The sequence below is a fragment of the Gallus gallus genome, chromosome 15, assembly GCF_016699485.2.
Source record: "Gallus gallus isolate bGalGal1 chromosome 15, bGalGal1.mat.broiler.GRCg7b, whole genome shotgun sequence".
Lineage (NCBI taxonomy): Eukaryota > Metazoa > Chordata > Aves > Galliformes > Phasianidae > Gallus > Gallus gallus.
This window is the reverse complement of record NC_052546.1, coordinates 9020731-9034617: the sequence shown is the minus strand read 5'-3', so window position 1 is coordinate 9034617 and position 13887 is coordinate 9020731. Positions and strand designations below refer to the sequence as shown.

Below are 13887 nucleotides of genomic sequence, written 5' to 3'. Positions count from 1 at the left end.
TGGGATTAGAATCATCTCAGAAAAATCATCCAGGGAATTGACGTAAGGATATTTTTCTGTTGAAGTAAGGCAATACCTATGCTCAGACACAAAATGCTGTACTGAATGTGTCACTGAGCTGCAAGAGAATCTATTTTTCCAAACAAACAAACAAACAAACAAACAAAAAAAAACAACCCAAAAATTCACTGCAGGTATGGATAGAACCGGTGTTTGACTGCTAGAGAAAAGGACACAACATACAGATGTAATGGTGATACATGCAACCCAAGGTATTTCCCTTATGTCCTACGTGTCTAATGACTGCACGCATACTGAGATGAGTTTCTTTCTGTAGCAATACATTGAAATCCTACTGCTAACCATTAACAAAAGACTACACAGAGTTATTCAGTGTTTTTCTATACTACAACTGACGCAGGAAAATCTAGAGTTGTAATCTCTGCTATACAGTAAATTTTCTGAACTCTGCAATTCTATTTGTAGAATACATTGTTTTATATAATGAAAGCTGCCTGCAAAGTGTGTTAGCTCCCCTTTCTGCACTTGGCAGATGAACATGTGAGTCATCAGCTTCTATCAAGGCAGGAAGAATGCCAACTGCTTCATAAGAAACTGTTTGAAATGAGATTTTTTGGCTTTATCCTATTTTTTTCTGAAGCACCCAGTGCTGCTTTTTTTTTTTTTTTCCATTAGGCCTTAATGAGGAATAGCTGTCCTAGGAAGATGGGGGTGAATTCACAATCAATAATTCTTTGCTTTCTAAAATCTCTTTAAAAACAAGATCAAGCTAATGCAAAGCACCAAGTGGCAGTGTTTTTCAAATAAAAGTATGTACTGCTTTACCCATACACAGCTCACAGCTTCGCAGAGCAGATTATTTCTTCACTCCAAAGTAATCAACATTAAAAACATGCACTGACAAAAAACCAATCTTCATTCTTTCCTCAGGTAACATCCACAAGGAGACAGCTACAGAAATAGCTGTAGGATACTCCTCCTTCAAAAATTCTGATTTGGACTTAGCCAGAACATTTGGAGAATGCTTCTAGCTTCAGTCAGCTCAATATCCACCATTAAAAATACTATAATTCACTTTATTGTAAAAATAATAATTTAACTCGGGATTGGAATATGCACTCATCCCCAAACTCCTTTGATTTCTGTGAAGTGAACAATGCACGTGTCTGAAACAGAAAGTGGCTGTTCCAAGTTGCAAACCTGACAGCAAAGCATCAGCTCCAGACTTGCCAAAGTCATTAAGCTCGTAGGTTCTTTGAAAAAGCCCCCACAAGCAAATGAATTTCCTAGGAAGGTTATGAGAATATTATGTAACAAGTAAGCAGGAACAAGTCTTTTGGATTTAAACCGATTAAAAATAAAAAAGTCTTAAAAAGTGAGGATTAAGTTTCCATAAGCACATGTTGCATTACTTTTTAAAAACAAAACAAACAAATCAGAAAATCTCAGAAAAAAACACTACACAGCTCCCTTGATTAGAAAAGATTTAATTGCTTACATAATTACTCTAAGCAAAAAGACCCTTAGTAAGAAAATAACCTGAAGAAAATCAACTCACAGATGGTCGCTTTGGGCGCTATGCTGCCATTTTTGTAAGATACATAAAATTTGCAATTGGGCACATGAATGACATAATCCACAACTGGCGACCACTTTCAGTCATTGAGTTCCTTTTCTCCTAAACCCACCGTGCCTTTAGGAGAACACAAAACACTCGATAAACTTCTACAGAAAAGCCATCAGCCTGATGGGGTAAAGTGAGGATTCAGAGTTGGTATTTCCCACTCTGATTTTGACACTAGGATGAGTTTATTGGTATAAGTCACCTTTTCATCCACTTTTCTTGTTTGTTTTTTTTGGTGGGCCAGCCTCCTACTTCCCTTTACAAGCAGCTCTTAAAAATTTTCATCCTCCTGCTTGACAATTACTATATCCAGCACTAGTTAAGTTCTAATTAGAAAACACAGCAGCACGTCAGCAGGGGGAAGAATAAAACCAAAACTGCATTGTAGCCATAGCAGTCACAGCTGGGGGCAGCATGCAGCTTCTGATTGTGCTAATGCCCATCAAATAGAGGTTTCCGATGCATACATTTTTCACTGTACTTCACGTCTCCAGCCTCTACAATTTAAGATATCTATTTTAAACAAAAAACACTGTAATTTGATTCTAGAAAACTCTGGATTAAAAAAATCTCAATATCATGGATTGGAAACCTGTAATCAAAATTCATGGCATGTAACAATGCTCATAATACAGTTGGTTGAGGAAGCCAGTCTATAACTTCCTCTTCCTATGAATTTTAACACAAGATAAATATTAAGCAACAATTCAACAGTTTCGTTGTGGTTTGTAAGTGCTGACATATAATGGAATTCACAGCAACGCATTTGCAATACATAAACCATAAGAATAAAGTAGTTGCTAATAGTTTGCTGTAAAAAAAAAACCTCTATTTTATTTAAATTCCTACTGTGCATCTAGGCCTGTAAGATGTGAATACTCCTTTTAATCATTTCATTGTTTAATCACTGGATCTGTCTTTGTCATGTGGGCTTAATATTAAAGGAGCCGCAGTGACATCTGGTGGTAGTTGAGTTGAAACTCAAGTTTATAAGCCCTGGAAACATGACAATTTCTCCCAACCCACACGTGTTTGTTTAGCACCGTGTACACCTGAGGGAGAGCAGCATAGCACCTGGATCTTGGATAATGTGCTGTATGTTGTTACAACAGAAAGAATCAGGATAAGCTTAAGCAGCATTTCAGAAGAGAGGCCTTTGTCTAAAGAGGACGCCGAGCCTCATTTCACATTGTCTACCTGGAGCTTAAAAACCTCAGGATTTTCAACACAGATACCATATCTAATCAAAATGTCAGTATCATTTTCAGGACCTAACATATGGCTAAACCACTGGAAACACCTCCCTCACAACGGAATGTCTCATTACTCATCATCTGCTCGTCATCTCAAACCTCCTACAGCCCTCACATTATTTGACTCAATTCTCCCAGAAGATTTCATTTCTCTTCCCTTAAATTAGGAATGGGAGCACACGTTACCAAAAAACATCTCATCAGAAAAAAAAGAGATCCCCAAACACAGCAGCAACATGTTGGCACACTTACTAGGTATGTACACGAGTGTGAGCCAGCAATACATTTTGAAGTTGACTATTAATCACTCCAAAAAATGTAAGCAAACAGGTATTAGCAAGTCAAAATTATTTCTTCTTCTTTCCAAAGTTTGCCCAGCTTGCCTGACATCCCACAAAGCCTAAGTCTACAACTGTCTCTCCAACTTGGCTGCACTAAAAACAGAAAAACTTGAAAAGCTGTATTTACACAAATAAAAGTAAAGCACATTTCTAGTGCTCTTTAAGAGACTTGCTTCTGAAATAGATGTTAATACAAAGCAATTTCTTGGGAGAAGTGGAAGAAGCAGCTTGACTCTACTGCTGTACCAGCAGGTTAACAAGATAATATAACGTAGATCCTTTATGTACAGTACATAATTCTCAACTTCATGTGTGTTTCAAATATTCTTCTTCCAGACTGAACACAGGGACTCAGCTCCAACCAGTTACCAGAAAAAAATGTCCATGATGAACAAGGCAATGTATTGTGGTTATTTTATAGTGATCTGGACACTTAGCAAATAAAATTCTTGAAATTGTCTAAGAATAATTTGCTTCAGACTTACAGTAAGGTTCTTTGGGAACTATCAACTGTGTAAGAAGACCAGACCTATAGCTCCACCAGTTTCAAGGTTAAGAATTCAATACGAAGAGCAAAGAATATGTACACATACACGGTATAGCCTCCTCCTGTTGCAGACAGTCACACAGCCTTACAGCTTTCCTCAAGCATTCTCTCAACCCACTGAAATAAAAAAAAAATTGTTTCTTCATTACCTCGGTTACAGATAGTGCAGAAATTGCTTGGTCCTTCACTATGTTTCTTCAGATGATCTGCCATATATGCTGCCCGCAAGTACTTCCCACACACCTGGCATGGAACTTTGTCTTCATGACATGCTAGGTGTGAGCGCAGTCGATCACGCGTGGCAAAGGAAGCGTTACAAGTCTGCAGGTACAATGAGAACCATGTGACTCAACAACTCTGCTAAAAGCACTGACACTGTCAAATCTATTTAGTATTCTTTAGAGTAAATACCTCAGACCCTGCACATACAAATTACATGATACACAAGCCATTTCCCCAGTTAACAATTCCGATCACCCACATATCACACAAGGTGTGGCTACTACTTGCAAGAATTAAGAAAGCAAGAAAACAGCTCTAACGTACTACAGATAATAATATTTCAATATAGATAAGAGTTCTAAGGCCTTAGCTCCTCACTGAGGAAGAAGATATTAATACCAAGAAATATTTAATAACAGAAGTAGCATTACAGTAAACTCTGCCACTTCACTGAGCCATTAACATCACTTAGACCACTCAAAATGTCCTCTTAGACACTTTCCTAAATTTTATTCTCTGATAAAATCTGACTTCAGTATAGAGGATTTCCCCTTTGGACTAAGAAGACTTGTAATAAAGCATCAGAGAATTGCCTGGGATGAAAAAACAAAAGACAGTAGAAAAGTCATCCTGGTACCCACAGCAGCAGTGCAGACAAAGTGCAGAAGTGAAGCCTCAGAAGTGAGCAGGTATCAAAATAACTGGACAGCAATGTAGTCTGTTTAAAACTTACCCCTGATCAAGCTATCATATCTCACTTATTACCATGAAACAAGCTTGATCTGGCATGAGATAATATTGGTTCTACATGCCCACTTCCCAGAGGTAATCTGTATGACAGATGAGAGACAGTTCCCTCCCATGTTCATAATCACAGCAAGTGGCAGCTGTGCAGACTATGGATATGCCTACTACAACAGACTGTCAGTTCTGAAAGGCTTGCTGTATTTCTAACGTGAATGAAAATAATAAACCATCAGTAATACACTGTACAAGTTATTATTGTCCAAAACCACTGCTCACAAGTGCAAGAAGGAAAACAAAAGCAGGTATGTGTTAGAATGACCAGGTCAAGTGAGCAACAGTGACATCCCAGAGTGCAGAGTGTTTGGTTTATACCACACCTTTATATAAAATAATGCAGGTTTAAGATGTATAACCAGAGTCCCCTAAGAGATAATATAAGAAAATTAAGTGACTTGGGAACTGGATACATTCTGACATTTCAAGTATCAGGGTGCAGTTAAAGAACTCTTTCACCAGAGATAGGCTTGTTAAATTAACAATCTTAGTAAAATTACAAAATTACAACTTTAGATAAATGAAATTGATAAATACAGATAAGGGTAACCTACACAATTTTGTGTAATTTAGTCAGTCAACAGCTTGACCCATAAAACACTAAAGGCAGCTGAAAAGTACCTATCAATTTCAACAGGCTTTAGATTCATTTGACCCTGTGAGATGCTTAAGTGAAGTAAATTCCCATGGAGCTTAGGCTACTCGGCAGCGAGCACAAGACTTAGCACCTCACTGGATCAGGACTTAATGTACTTAAAAGAGCAACAGTAAAATTATCTGAATTTCCATGATACACAGAGTTTAGCTAAGCTCACCAGACAAAGAATCATAAATCACAAGCAGTGAAGATTAAGAGGCAAATTCTTAAAAATGAAAGATTTCTCTGTATTTGAAATCTCAGGACACAGCGCTGAGCAAAAGAGGTGCAGCTTTCACTTACTTAAATGTTATTAGAGGTAAACGCTCAGTTAAGTTAGGATTCCAGCACTGATGCTAATCAATCCATTGGATATCAACTAAAAGTATATAACCAGACGATCAAGGATGACAGCCAAAAGACCCATCATCAGTTACTCTAGTAATATTGAGCCACAGTGAGTGTCTATACAAAAGCATTGGGAGTGCATTAGTTTATAAAGCAGACCAGAGACAAACCACATAAATACACGGATGCCAGAAGTAAAATTGTATCTGTCCCATATTGAAGTGAGCAAGTTGAAAGCTTAGAGAAAGGCAATATAATCATTTATGTGTTGCTGCTGAGTTTTGTAAAGTTCACCTTTGGATAAGCTATATAGCAAATACATCTGTGAAGAAGCTATAAAAAAAATAATCAGTCCAGTGGAGAAAGCAAGAACCAGTTTAGCTGAATCATAACGATGGGAGATAGGACTATAATTAAAGGAAACCCCAAAGTTAATATTCAAATAGTTAATATTTATAAAAAGTATAGAGGAAAAAAAAAAGTAAAAAGTTTTATTTTATAAAAGATGTGAAGTGCTAAATGAGTACTAAGTATTTATCATTAATTGTTAATCATAGAAGAAAACTCCAGTGCTTTCCTATCAAACATTGCAAAGGTATATAAATAGATCAAAAAGAATATATATATATATATATATAAAGTTTAAAAAACATTGTTGAAGAAATACCTCTTGAAGTTTCAACTTTTCTATGGCTGTGGATGTCTCTGAGCTTATTCCATGGTGGCTGCCATTTTCCTGCTAATAGGCAGGAAGTAAGAGAAATTAGGACAGGAAGAAACTCATTCTGCATTGAAATCAATGGGAAAAGCACTGGACTTGGGATGCCAATTTTAGGTTTATTTAAATAGATATCTTTCTTTAACAAAAGCTCTGCTTTAACTTAGCTTGTATTTTTCTCTCTCTCTCTCTTTTTTTTTTTTTTAATAACTTAAGTTGCCAGAAGAACAACCTTTCTCTTGTCTCACAGAAGGAACAAACTTCTTGTTTCTCCCCTTTTTCTTTCTCGTCCACAGAACTGCAGCCTAACTTCTATACCAATCACACTCAAAAACCAACAATACATCCTTATGTCTTCCCATGGTGAGCCAGCAAACCGACCTGTCCCTTATGGCCATAACACTGACTTACCCCTTCTCTTTTATCTGGAACTCAAACATAAGTTTAAAGAAAAAAAGAAGAAAAAAAATCAACAGTGCAACAGCACAAGGGAAATACAGCCAGAGTGCTATTTGGTGTCTGGTCTGGACACCAGTGCGACTTCTTGGATCAGTTTCCTGAGATGCCCTGGTCTGTGGAGGTCTTCCCCTTTCTGTATCTATTTTAACAGTAATGAAAAAGCTGGAATCAGGTCTTTGTGTGGCATGGGGTGCTACAGGTGCTGGAAGTTAGGGGGGTTTTTCAAATGTCTGTGAAGCCCAACTATTACTTTAGGGAGACTGAGCGCAGGATTGTGTGCTGAGCTGTAGCTGTTGCAGTTACGTTCAACTTACAACCATCCTGCTTCTCCCAGTTTCTTTTTGTTTGTTCTAAAGTTGGGTTGACAACCTCCCTCTTTTGTTTTGTAGTCCAAAATATACCATGATGCCATACAAATAAAACATTAGATATCCACTGGTGTGTAAAGATACACAAGGATTCAGGGAAATCAGCCAGTGGATTTTGTTTAAATTACAGCATCACATTACTTCCAAGAATGTCAATAGGACAGAAGATTCTGGAAGGCCTATCTGTTTACCTAAAGACCACTCTTTTGTCATAAACATTAACAAAGCATGACAATAACAGGAATTTTCAACAGGAACTTGACAGATTCAAAAAGGATGCTCAATGCTTGGCCTACTCTCACAGGGGCTGGCTTGCCAAATGAAACCAATGAAAACGAGAACAAAAACCTGGAAAAAAAACAAGCCAATATTAAGCTATTTTCCTTATTAGTGGCCAGGTACTCTGTCTTGATACATGTCATAGAACAAAAGTGCTACTGGTTATGAGATAACCAGAAGGAGAACTTTATCAATCGATGTACAAGCTTTTAGATTTGACACAATTTTCAGTGTATGGCATCCCTCTGTATGGTTTGTATAACATATATCTAAATCCAGGCATACTCAAGGTTTTCCTCATTTGACAGGATATTGTTAAGTCTTTTTTCAAAGACACACAGCAGCTCTTTAACAAACATCCTACATGTTAAGATTAATGAATTATTAACTTTGCAGAGTTAAGCATTCAAAAATGAAGAACAAATCAAGCTAGAAATGACAATCTCAACTCTGTCCTTGTGCTTGTAATCTATAGATTATAGCTTCTAACTGAAATAAACAATGCATATAATGTCACAGGACTTTAAACAGCAAATGCATAATGAGAAAGACAGTTCTTAGAAAATACTATCACAGAATACATGTGCGCAAGGAGATAAGAGTTGAGCTTGGCTGCACAATATGCTTCTGTATTTCTTGACTTTCCAGCTCTTAGTGTACCCTCTGATTCACACTTGCACAGTTTATATTTAGTCCTCTTAAATTGATATGAAAACTATAAAGAAAACTATTAAGTATCAGCTGGTAAAGGACAATTCATGCTCATCAGTGTTATTCATTAATTGCATGTATTCAGTAATCTTGATACCAACTAGCAAAAGACTCAAGTTTCTGGTTATATTGAGACCTAAGTATTACTTTCACACCTGCAAACAAACATATGCTTAAGGACAAAATTTTCAGTTATCCTCAGTTTATCCACTCAGACCCCTTGCTATCCATCCCCAAAGTGTGAGATCTTTTTTGCAAGCAGAACTTTCCAATTTATATAAATCTATACCCCTAAATCATCTTAATAAGTTCAAATCAATCTAAGGTTTCTTATAAAGAGTAAAATCAGCATGAAGGCTCTATGGCCTGATTTACAAAGGTGCTGAGCTCCTGCAGATCTTACTGAGGGCAACAGAAACCTTTATATGGCTCTACACATCCAAAAGTCTGTTCAAGGGATTATTAAAGCCACAAAAACCTTTCAAAACTCTCACAGTTTGGAGAAAACATAGCAAAGGTGTGTCAGGAGATGGAAACAAGTGCATATTAGGAGGCAGCGGTCATGTGGGATTGACGAGGTTCATAAAACGTTAAAAACTTCAGAAGGAAAAAAAATGTTCTAACTTTTCTGTCTTCAAAGAAAATGAAGTTATCATGCTCAATCTTTCTTAAAATCAATAGATAACCAAGCCTTTCTTCAGAGAACAACCATGCAGACTATTAGCCCAACAAATGTTTTAGAAGTTTGCCTAACAACTTTGTGAAGACAGTGGGTGATAATGGAAGCTGGTTCTTAACTTTGGTTTTAATTAACACCTCCAGGCACCTTTTAAATCTCTATACAAATGAATTACAAAATTTCTCTCTTGATTTGTTCATTCAAACCTCAATGAATTATTAACTTACTGTAAAGTAAGAAATATGTATATATGTACATACTACTTTGTGACATCATATTACAAAGACACTGAAACAATACTGTGCCCATATTATCTATGCTCTCACTGGGAGGGAAAAAAAAAGCTTCCAATTTTGCTCAGTGCAATGTTCTGAATGCTATGTGATAAAAAGAGCATCCTGGGAAGTGGCAATAATTTATTAATTTTATTTGAAATTATTCTAAAAAGAACAACAAACCAGGTCAACATTGGAGCCTTCTGCTGGTAACTGCAACAGAGTGGGAAAGAGGAGGGTGGGAAAAAGAGGGCATTCTCTGTGACATTGACTTAAGCTCAGGGACAAGGTGAGTGGGCAAGAGATCTGGGGAGGGTCAGCAGCAGGGAAGAACAGTGGAGCAGTAGGGAAGAACATGTTGCAGAAGCGGAGGGAAGCAGGAGGACCAAAGCAGCACAAGGGACTGGAGGACAGGAGGAATGTTAAGCAGCTATCATGGCAGAACACTTACTTCCAAATACTTATTCCAATTCACACACAGGTGGTATTTCTATTGATACTTAGTAATTCTCTGCACATTTACAAATCTAAGACCTTAATACAAAGATAAGCCATATATCAGTGTAAACCTCTCCGGCTCCTACCTGACACTTGTGAGGTCTCTCTGAGGTATGCACCTGTTTGATGTGTCCATTCAAGTGGTCTGGCCTTAAAAGAAAATACACATATGCACACTTAAAACAAATACTAAAAATAAACGTACAATTTTAACAAAAAAAAAAAAAAAAAAAAAGGAGACAATCCCTGTGGTGGATCTATTACAGATGCTGTGACATTTAACTTTCCAAGAACCAGAACCACCAACAACTGGGGCTCTACCTTAAGTATTTTCTCCAACTTGCTAAAAAAGCAGCATGTTCTTGCAAAGAAGCTCTGACTGAACAAACAAAGCAAACAGGAAATACGAGCTGCAATTTTCAAACCTGCATGTCCCCTTCCAAAATCCTATTCAGACCCCGACCATCAGGGTGGTCAGGTTTACCACTGCCAGATATTTGAATATTAGCCCCTTCTGATTTATGTCCCAAACACAGACATAAGAAGCCAACTTTAAGCACCTCTGTGCAAAAAGACTGACTCTACACTCTGTTGCTGTGACATTCTTCATCAGCAAGACAAAAAAAAAAAACAAAACTGTCCTAACTCACAACGTGGTGGAGAGACTGTGTCAATACAAACAAAGCGCTCTGAAGGTCCCAACTAGAAGGTGCAATGGAAGAGCAAATTATTACTGAAAAAAAGTTAGACCATTCTTTGCAATTGGTAAAGCCTACTTTGAGAAGACTGAATAGCTGCAGATTTTCCTGATGGGAGTTTCTCTTAGTGGGAAGAAAGCTTTTCATTGTATGAGCCCAAAACTGCTTGGAAACAAGTTCTCCACCCTCTCCTCCCCCAGCTCTCCAGCTGCGCCAATGGGAGTGCGCGGGGTGGAATTCACGCACTGCGGACAGCAGAGCCCAAGCTGTGCTGCTGGAGCCGGCGCTGTGGTGGGCTGGGGCCGTGCAACCAAACAGACAGACGGATTGGGGTCCTCCCAGGTGCTGCCAGCCTGGTGGCCGCGCCGCTGCACTACTCGCTGGAGGAAAGGGCACTAAAGTCGGGCATCACGCTTCCAGCTTTCCTCTGACAGCTCCTGTAACTGAATACTGCATCTTAAGAAAGGTTCTCTACTTTCCGTGCTTCGATTTTAAAAAGATGGGTATTTTGGGGGTTTATTTTCATAACAGTGTACCTGCTTGCTCATATTTTCAGTTATTGGAAACAAGGAGAACTCAACATGTATTTTTCACCTCCTTGTTGACAAAAGCCTTTCATACAGCAACAGTAAATTTTTAAGCTTGAACAAAAATGATAAAATTTGGCAATGATCACAGGTAGACTGTAGTAAAAAGCACAATTTGCTTTTAGCTCCCACTTCCAGCTTATGATTTCCCATCACTAAATTTGCAGTCCTGAATAAGGGGCATCCCCTAATTATTGCTGATTTTAGAAAAGAAGGGGAAGAAGAAGAGGGAGGGGGAAAAAGAAGTAATCTATGTTTCCTTAATTTATCCCAGTAACAAAAAGCTCTGCTCTACCAACAGGAGGGCTAGCAGGCACACACTTCCCACGTGTACAGCTGGGACAACCCCTGTCAGCTTTTGATTCATTCTCCTGTGTCAAATCCCTCTCTCCTGCTGAGTCAACAACTGCAGACAGAAGCAGAGTGCAGCTACAAGGGGAACACGGCATGGATGCACCCCCCACCCCCAAGCTCCTAGCCTCAAACTTATATTAACTCCCACAAACAGTGACAACAAAAAAAGCAGCAACATTAAATGCACAGATCTTACGTATGTTGCAGGGCAGAAACAGGATCCCCTTCAGAAGGATGTAAACCCAAAGGACACAAAGATCATGTATTAAAAGATACTTGATGCTGCAGCCTTTGAAATCTCACCTCTTCCTTCACATTTGGGTGATAAAAAACATTACGAACTAAGAGAAATGAAGGGAAGTTAAGAAAAAAGAAAATTTAAAATGGATACGAGAAAAATAATAAACTTGAGATGTATTAATATTTTGCACTTCAACAGCACCTTCCAACTACCTACAAATCAGGAGTCTCCAGACACTACAGTGAGACAGGTAACTACTAGGGAGACCCATTTCTCAGAACTGTCATCTGAGGGAGGGACCGCCTGATGTGTACACGGGTCTGGGACAGAGCTGGGGATGTTTACCCAGGAGCCAACGGACTCCCGGATCTGTGTCTTAATTACTTTTAGATCCTTTTGAGAGACTCAGTACAGCCTCCCAGCGGAAATGATGAAAGTCTCATTTCTCAAGACATTTTAAATTGGAACAGCCAAACTACCCTATGTACAAATTGTTCCCAAGGGATGGGAAGACAACTTCCTAGGTCTCTGCGTCTACAATCCTTGGAAGTTCTCTCTTACCTGGAAAAGCCTTTCCCGCAGCTCTGGCAGATGTAGGGCTTTCCCACTGAGCCATCGTGGGATCGAACATGATAGGACATCCTGTCTTTCCGCTTGAACCGTAACCCGCACACTGGACAAGAGTAAGGCTTCTCACCAGAGTGCGACAGCTTGTGCCGATTCAGGTGGTACACGTCCCGAAAGATCTTGCCACAGATGTCACATGCCACCTGTTTCCTTGTCCTGCTTCTTTTTCTGGGCGCGTCGGGGTCGTCCTGGCCAGGGATGCCATTTTCACCCAGTCTGGGTGGTGGGATGTCTATGTAACCCAGCTGCAAGCTCGTCACCCCATGCTGAGCCTCGTGCTGACGAAGCCGATTGGCATCAGTGAAAACCTTTCCGCAGAGGCCACATGGCAGGATGCCAGCCTCCCGCAGTCCACCCGGGGCCCCAAACATCATGGAGTCCAAGAGGTTGGCTTTACGGGGACGGCCTCTGCCCCGCTTGGTACCTAAGGTGGGGGCACTAGCAGCAACATTCTGGAAGGGTGAGGCCAGCAGCGGTGGGGAAAGGGGTCCTGCCACCATGGGCAGGCGGTCCACACCCTGCAGCACGGGCAGGGAGGACTGTGCCGCGGTGAGCGCAGCCCGCGTGGCCTCGTCTTCGGGCATGCCTGCAATGCCATTGCCATTGGGCGCCAGCGTGGCGCCGTTGGTCATGTCGAGAGGGAAGCCGAGGTCAGCGGCCCCTGGGCGGAACAGCATGATGTCGGGGCGCGTGGGGGGCACGAGGATCTGCACGTTGGACTGCTTGATGACCTCCTGGCAGATGTCGATGACAGAGCGCATCAGCAGGAACTTGGCGGCCGTCATGAGCTCCGGGAAGCTCTCCAGCCGCACCACGATGCGCGAGGTATAGGCGAAGTCCAGGATGTCCCCGAACACCTTGGAGCTGATGGTGTGCATCTCCAGCTCCCGCCCCCCCCCGGGGGCCCCGCCGCCTGCCGCCGAGGCTCCGCCGGCCGCCGCCGCCTCCGCCGAGCCCCCTTCTCCACCGCCGGCCGCTCCGTCGCCCGGCTGCGCGCTGAACACCGACTCGAAGTACTCGCTGCAGGCGGCCAGCACCGCCCGGTGCGCCGGGAAGCTCTCGTCGCCCACGCGCAGGAGCACGTCGCAGAAGCGGCCGCCGTTCTTGCGCTGCTGGTTGAGGCTGTGCAGCATGTCGGCGCTGTGCCGGCTCACCTGGTACGTGTAGCAGCCCGACGAGGGGCCGCAGGCGGCGGCCTCGCTCACCCGCTCCATGGGGCTGCGCCGCCCCGCTGGCGCCCGCAGGGGGCGCGCGCTCTCACGCCCGGCGGCGCGCGCCGCCTCCTGCTCCCCGCCCCTGTCCGGGCCGACGGCGGCGGCGCGCGCTGCGCTCCCTGCACAGCGCGAAGGGATGGCGGGGGGGGGCGAGACAAAAGGCTCGGGCGGCGGAGGGGCGCGCGCCGCGCGGGGCCGCCGCGGCCGCCGGCGCGGGAGCTCCGCCCGGGTCCGGCCGCCACGAGGCGCTGCGGCCGCGGAGGCCGCCGCGGGAAGGGGCGTGCGCGGCGCGGCGGCGGCGAGCGGGGAGGGAGGGGGCTCGGGCGGCCGCGGCTCCGGGCTGCCGGCTCCGTCCGTCCCTGTGTGTTTGGAGCGGAGGAAAGAT

General features: G+C 42.1%; 1 protein-coding gene across 6 annotated transcripts in view; it reads right to left on the bottom strand.

Annotated features, from left to right (window-relative positions):
• Window positions 1-13887, bottom strand: part of PATZ1 (POZ/BTB and AT hook containing zinc finger 1) — a 24179-nt gene extending 10292 nt beyond the window's left edge. For 2 of the 6 annotated variants that reach the window (XM_004934372.5, XM_004934371.5), the window contains exons 1-4: window positions 12223-13887; window positions 9868-9931; window positions 6462-6533; window positions 3936-4107 (exon numbers count right to left, since the gene is read on the bottom strand). In XM_004934372.5, coding sequence (XP_004934429.1) covers window positions 3936-4107; window positions 6462-6533; window positions 9868-9931; window positions 12223-13502 — 1588 coding nt within the window. In that variant the 5' untranslated portion in view covers window positions 13503-13887. The remainder of the gene's footprint in view (window positions 1-3935; window positions 4108-6461; window positions 6534-9867; window positions 9932-12222) is intronic. The other 4 variants (XM_004934374.5, XM_004934373.5, XM_004934376.5 and 1 more) reach the window with 2 other exon arrangements.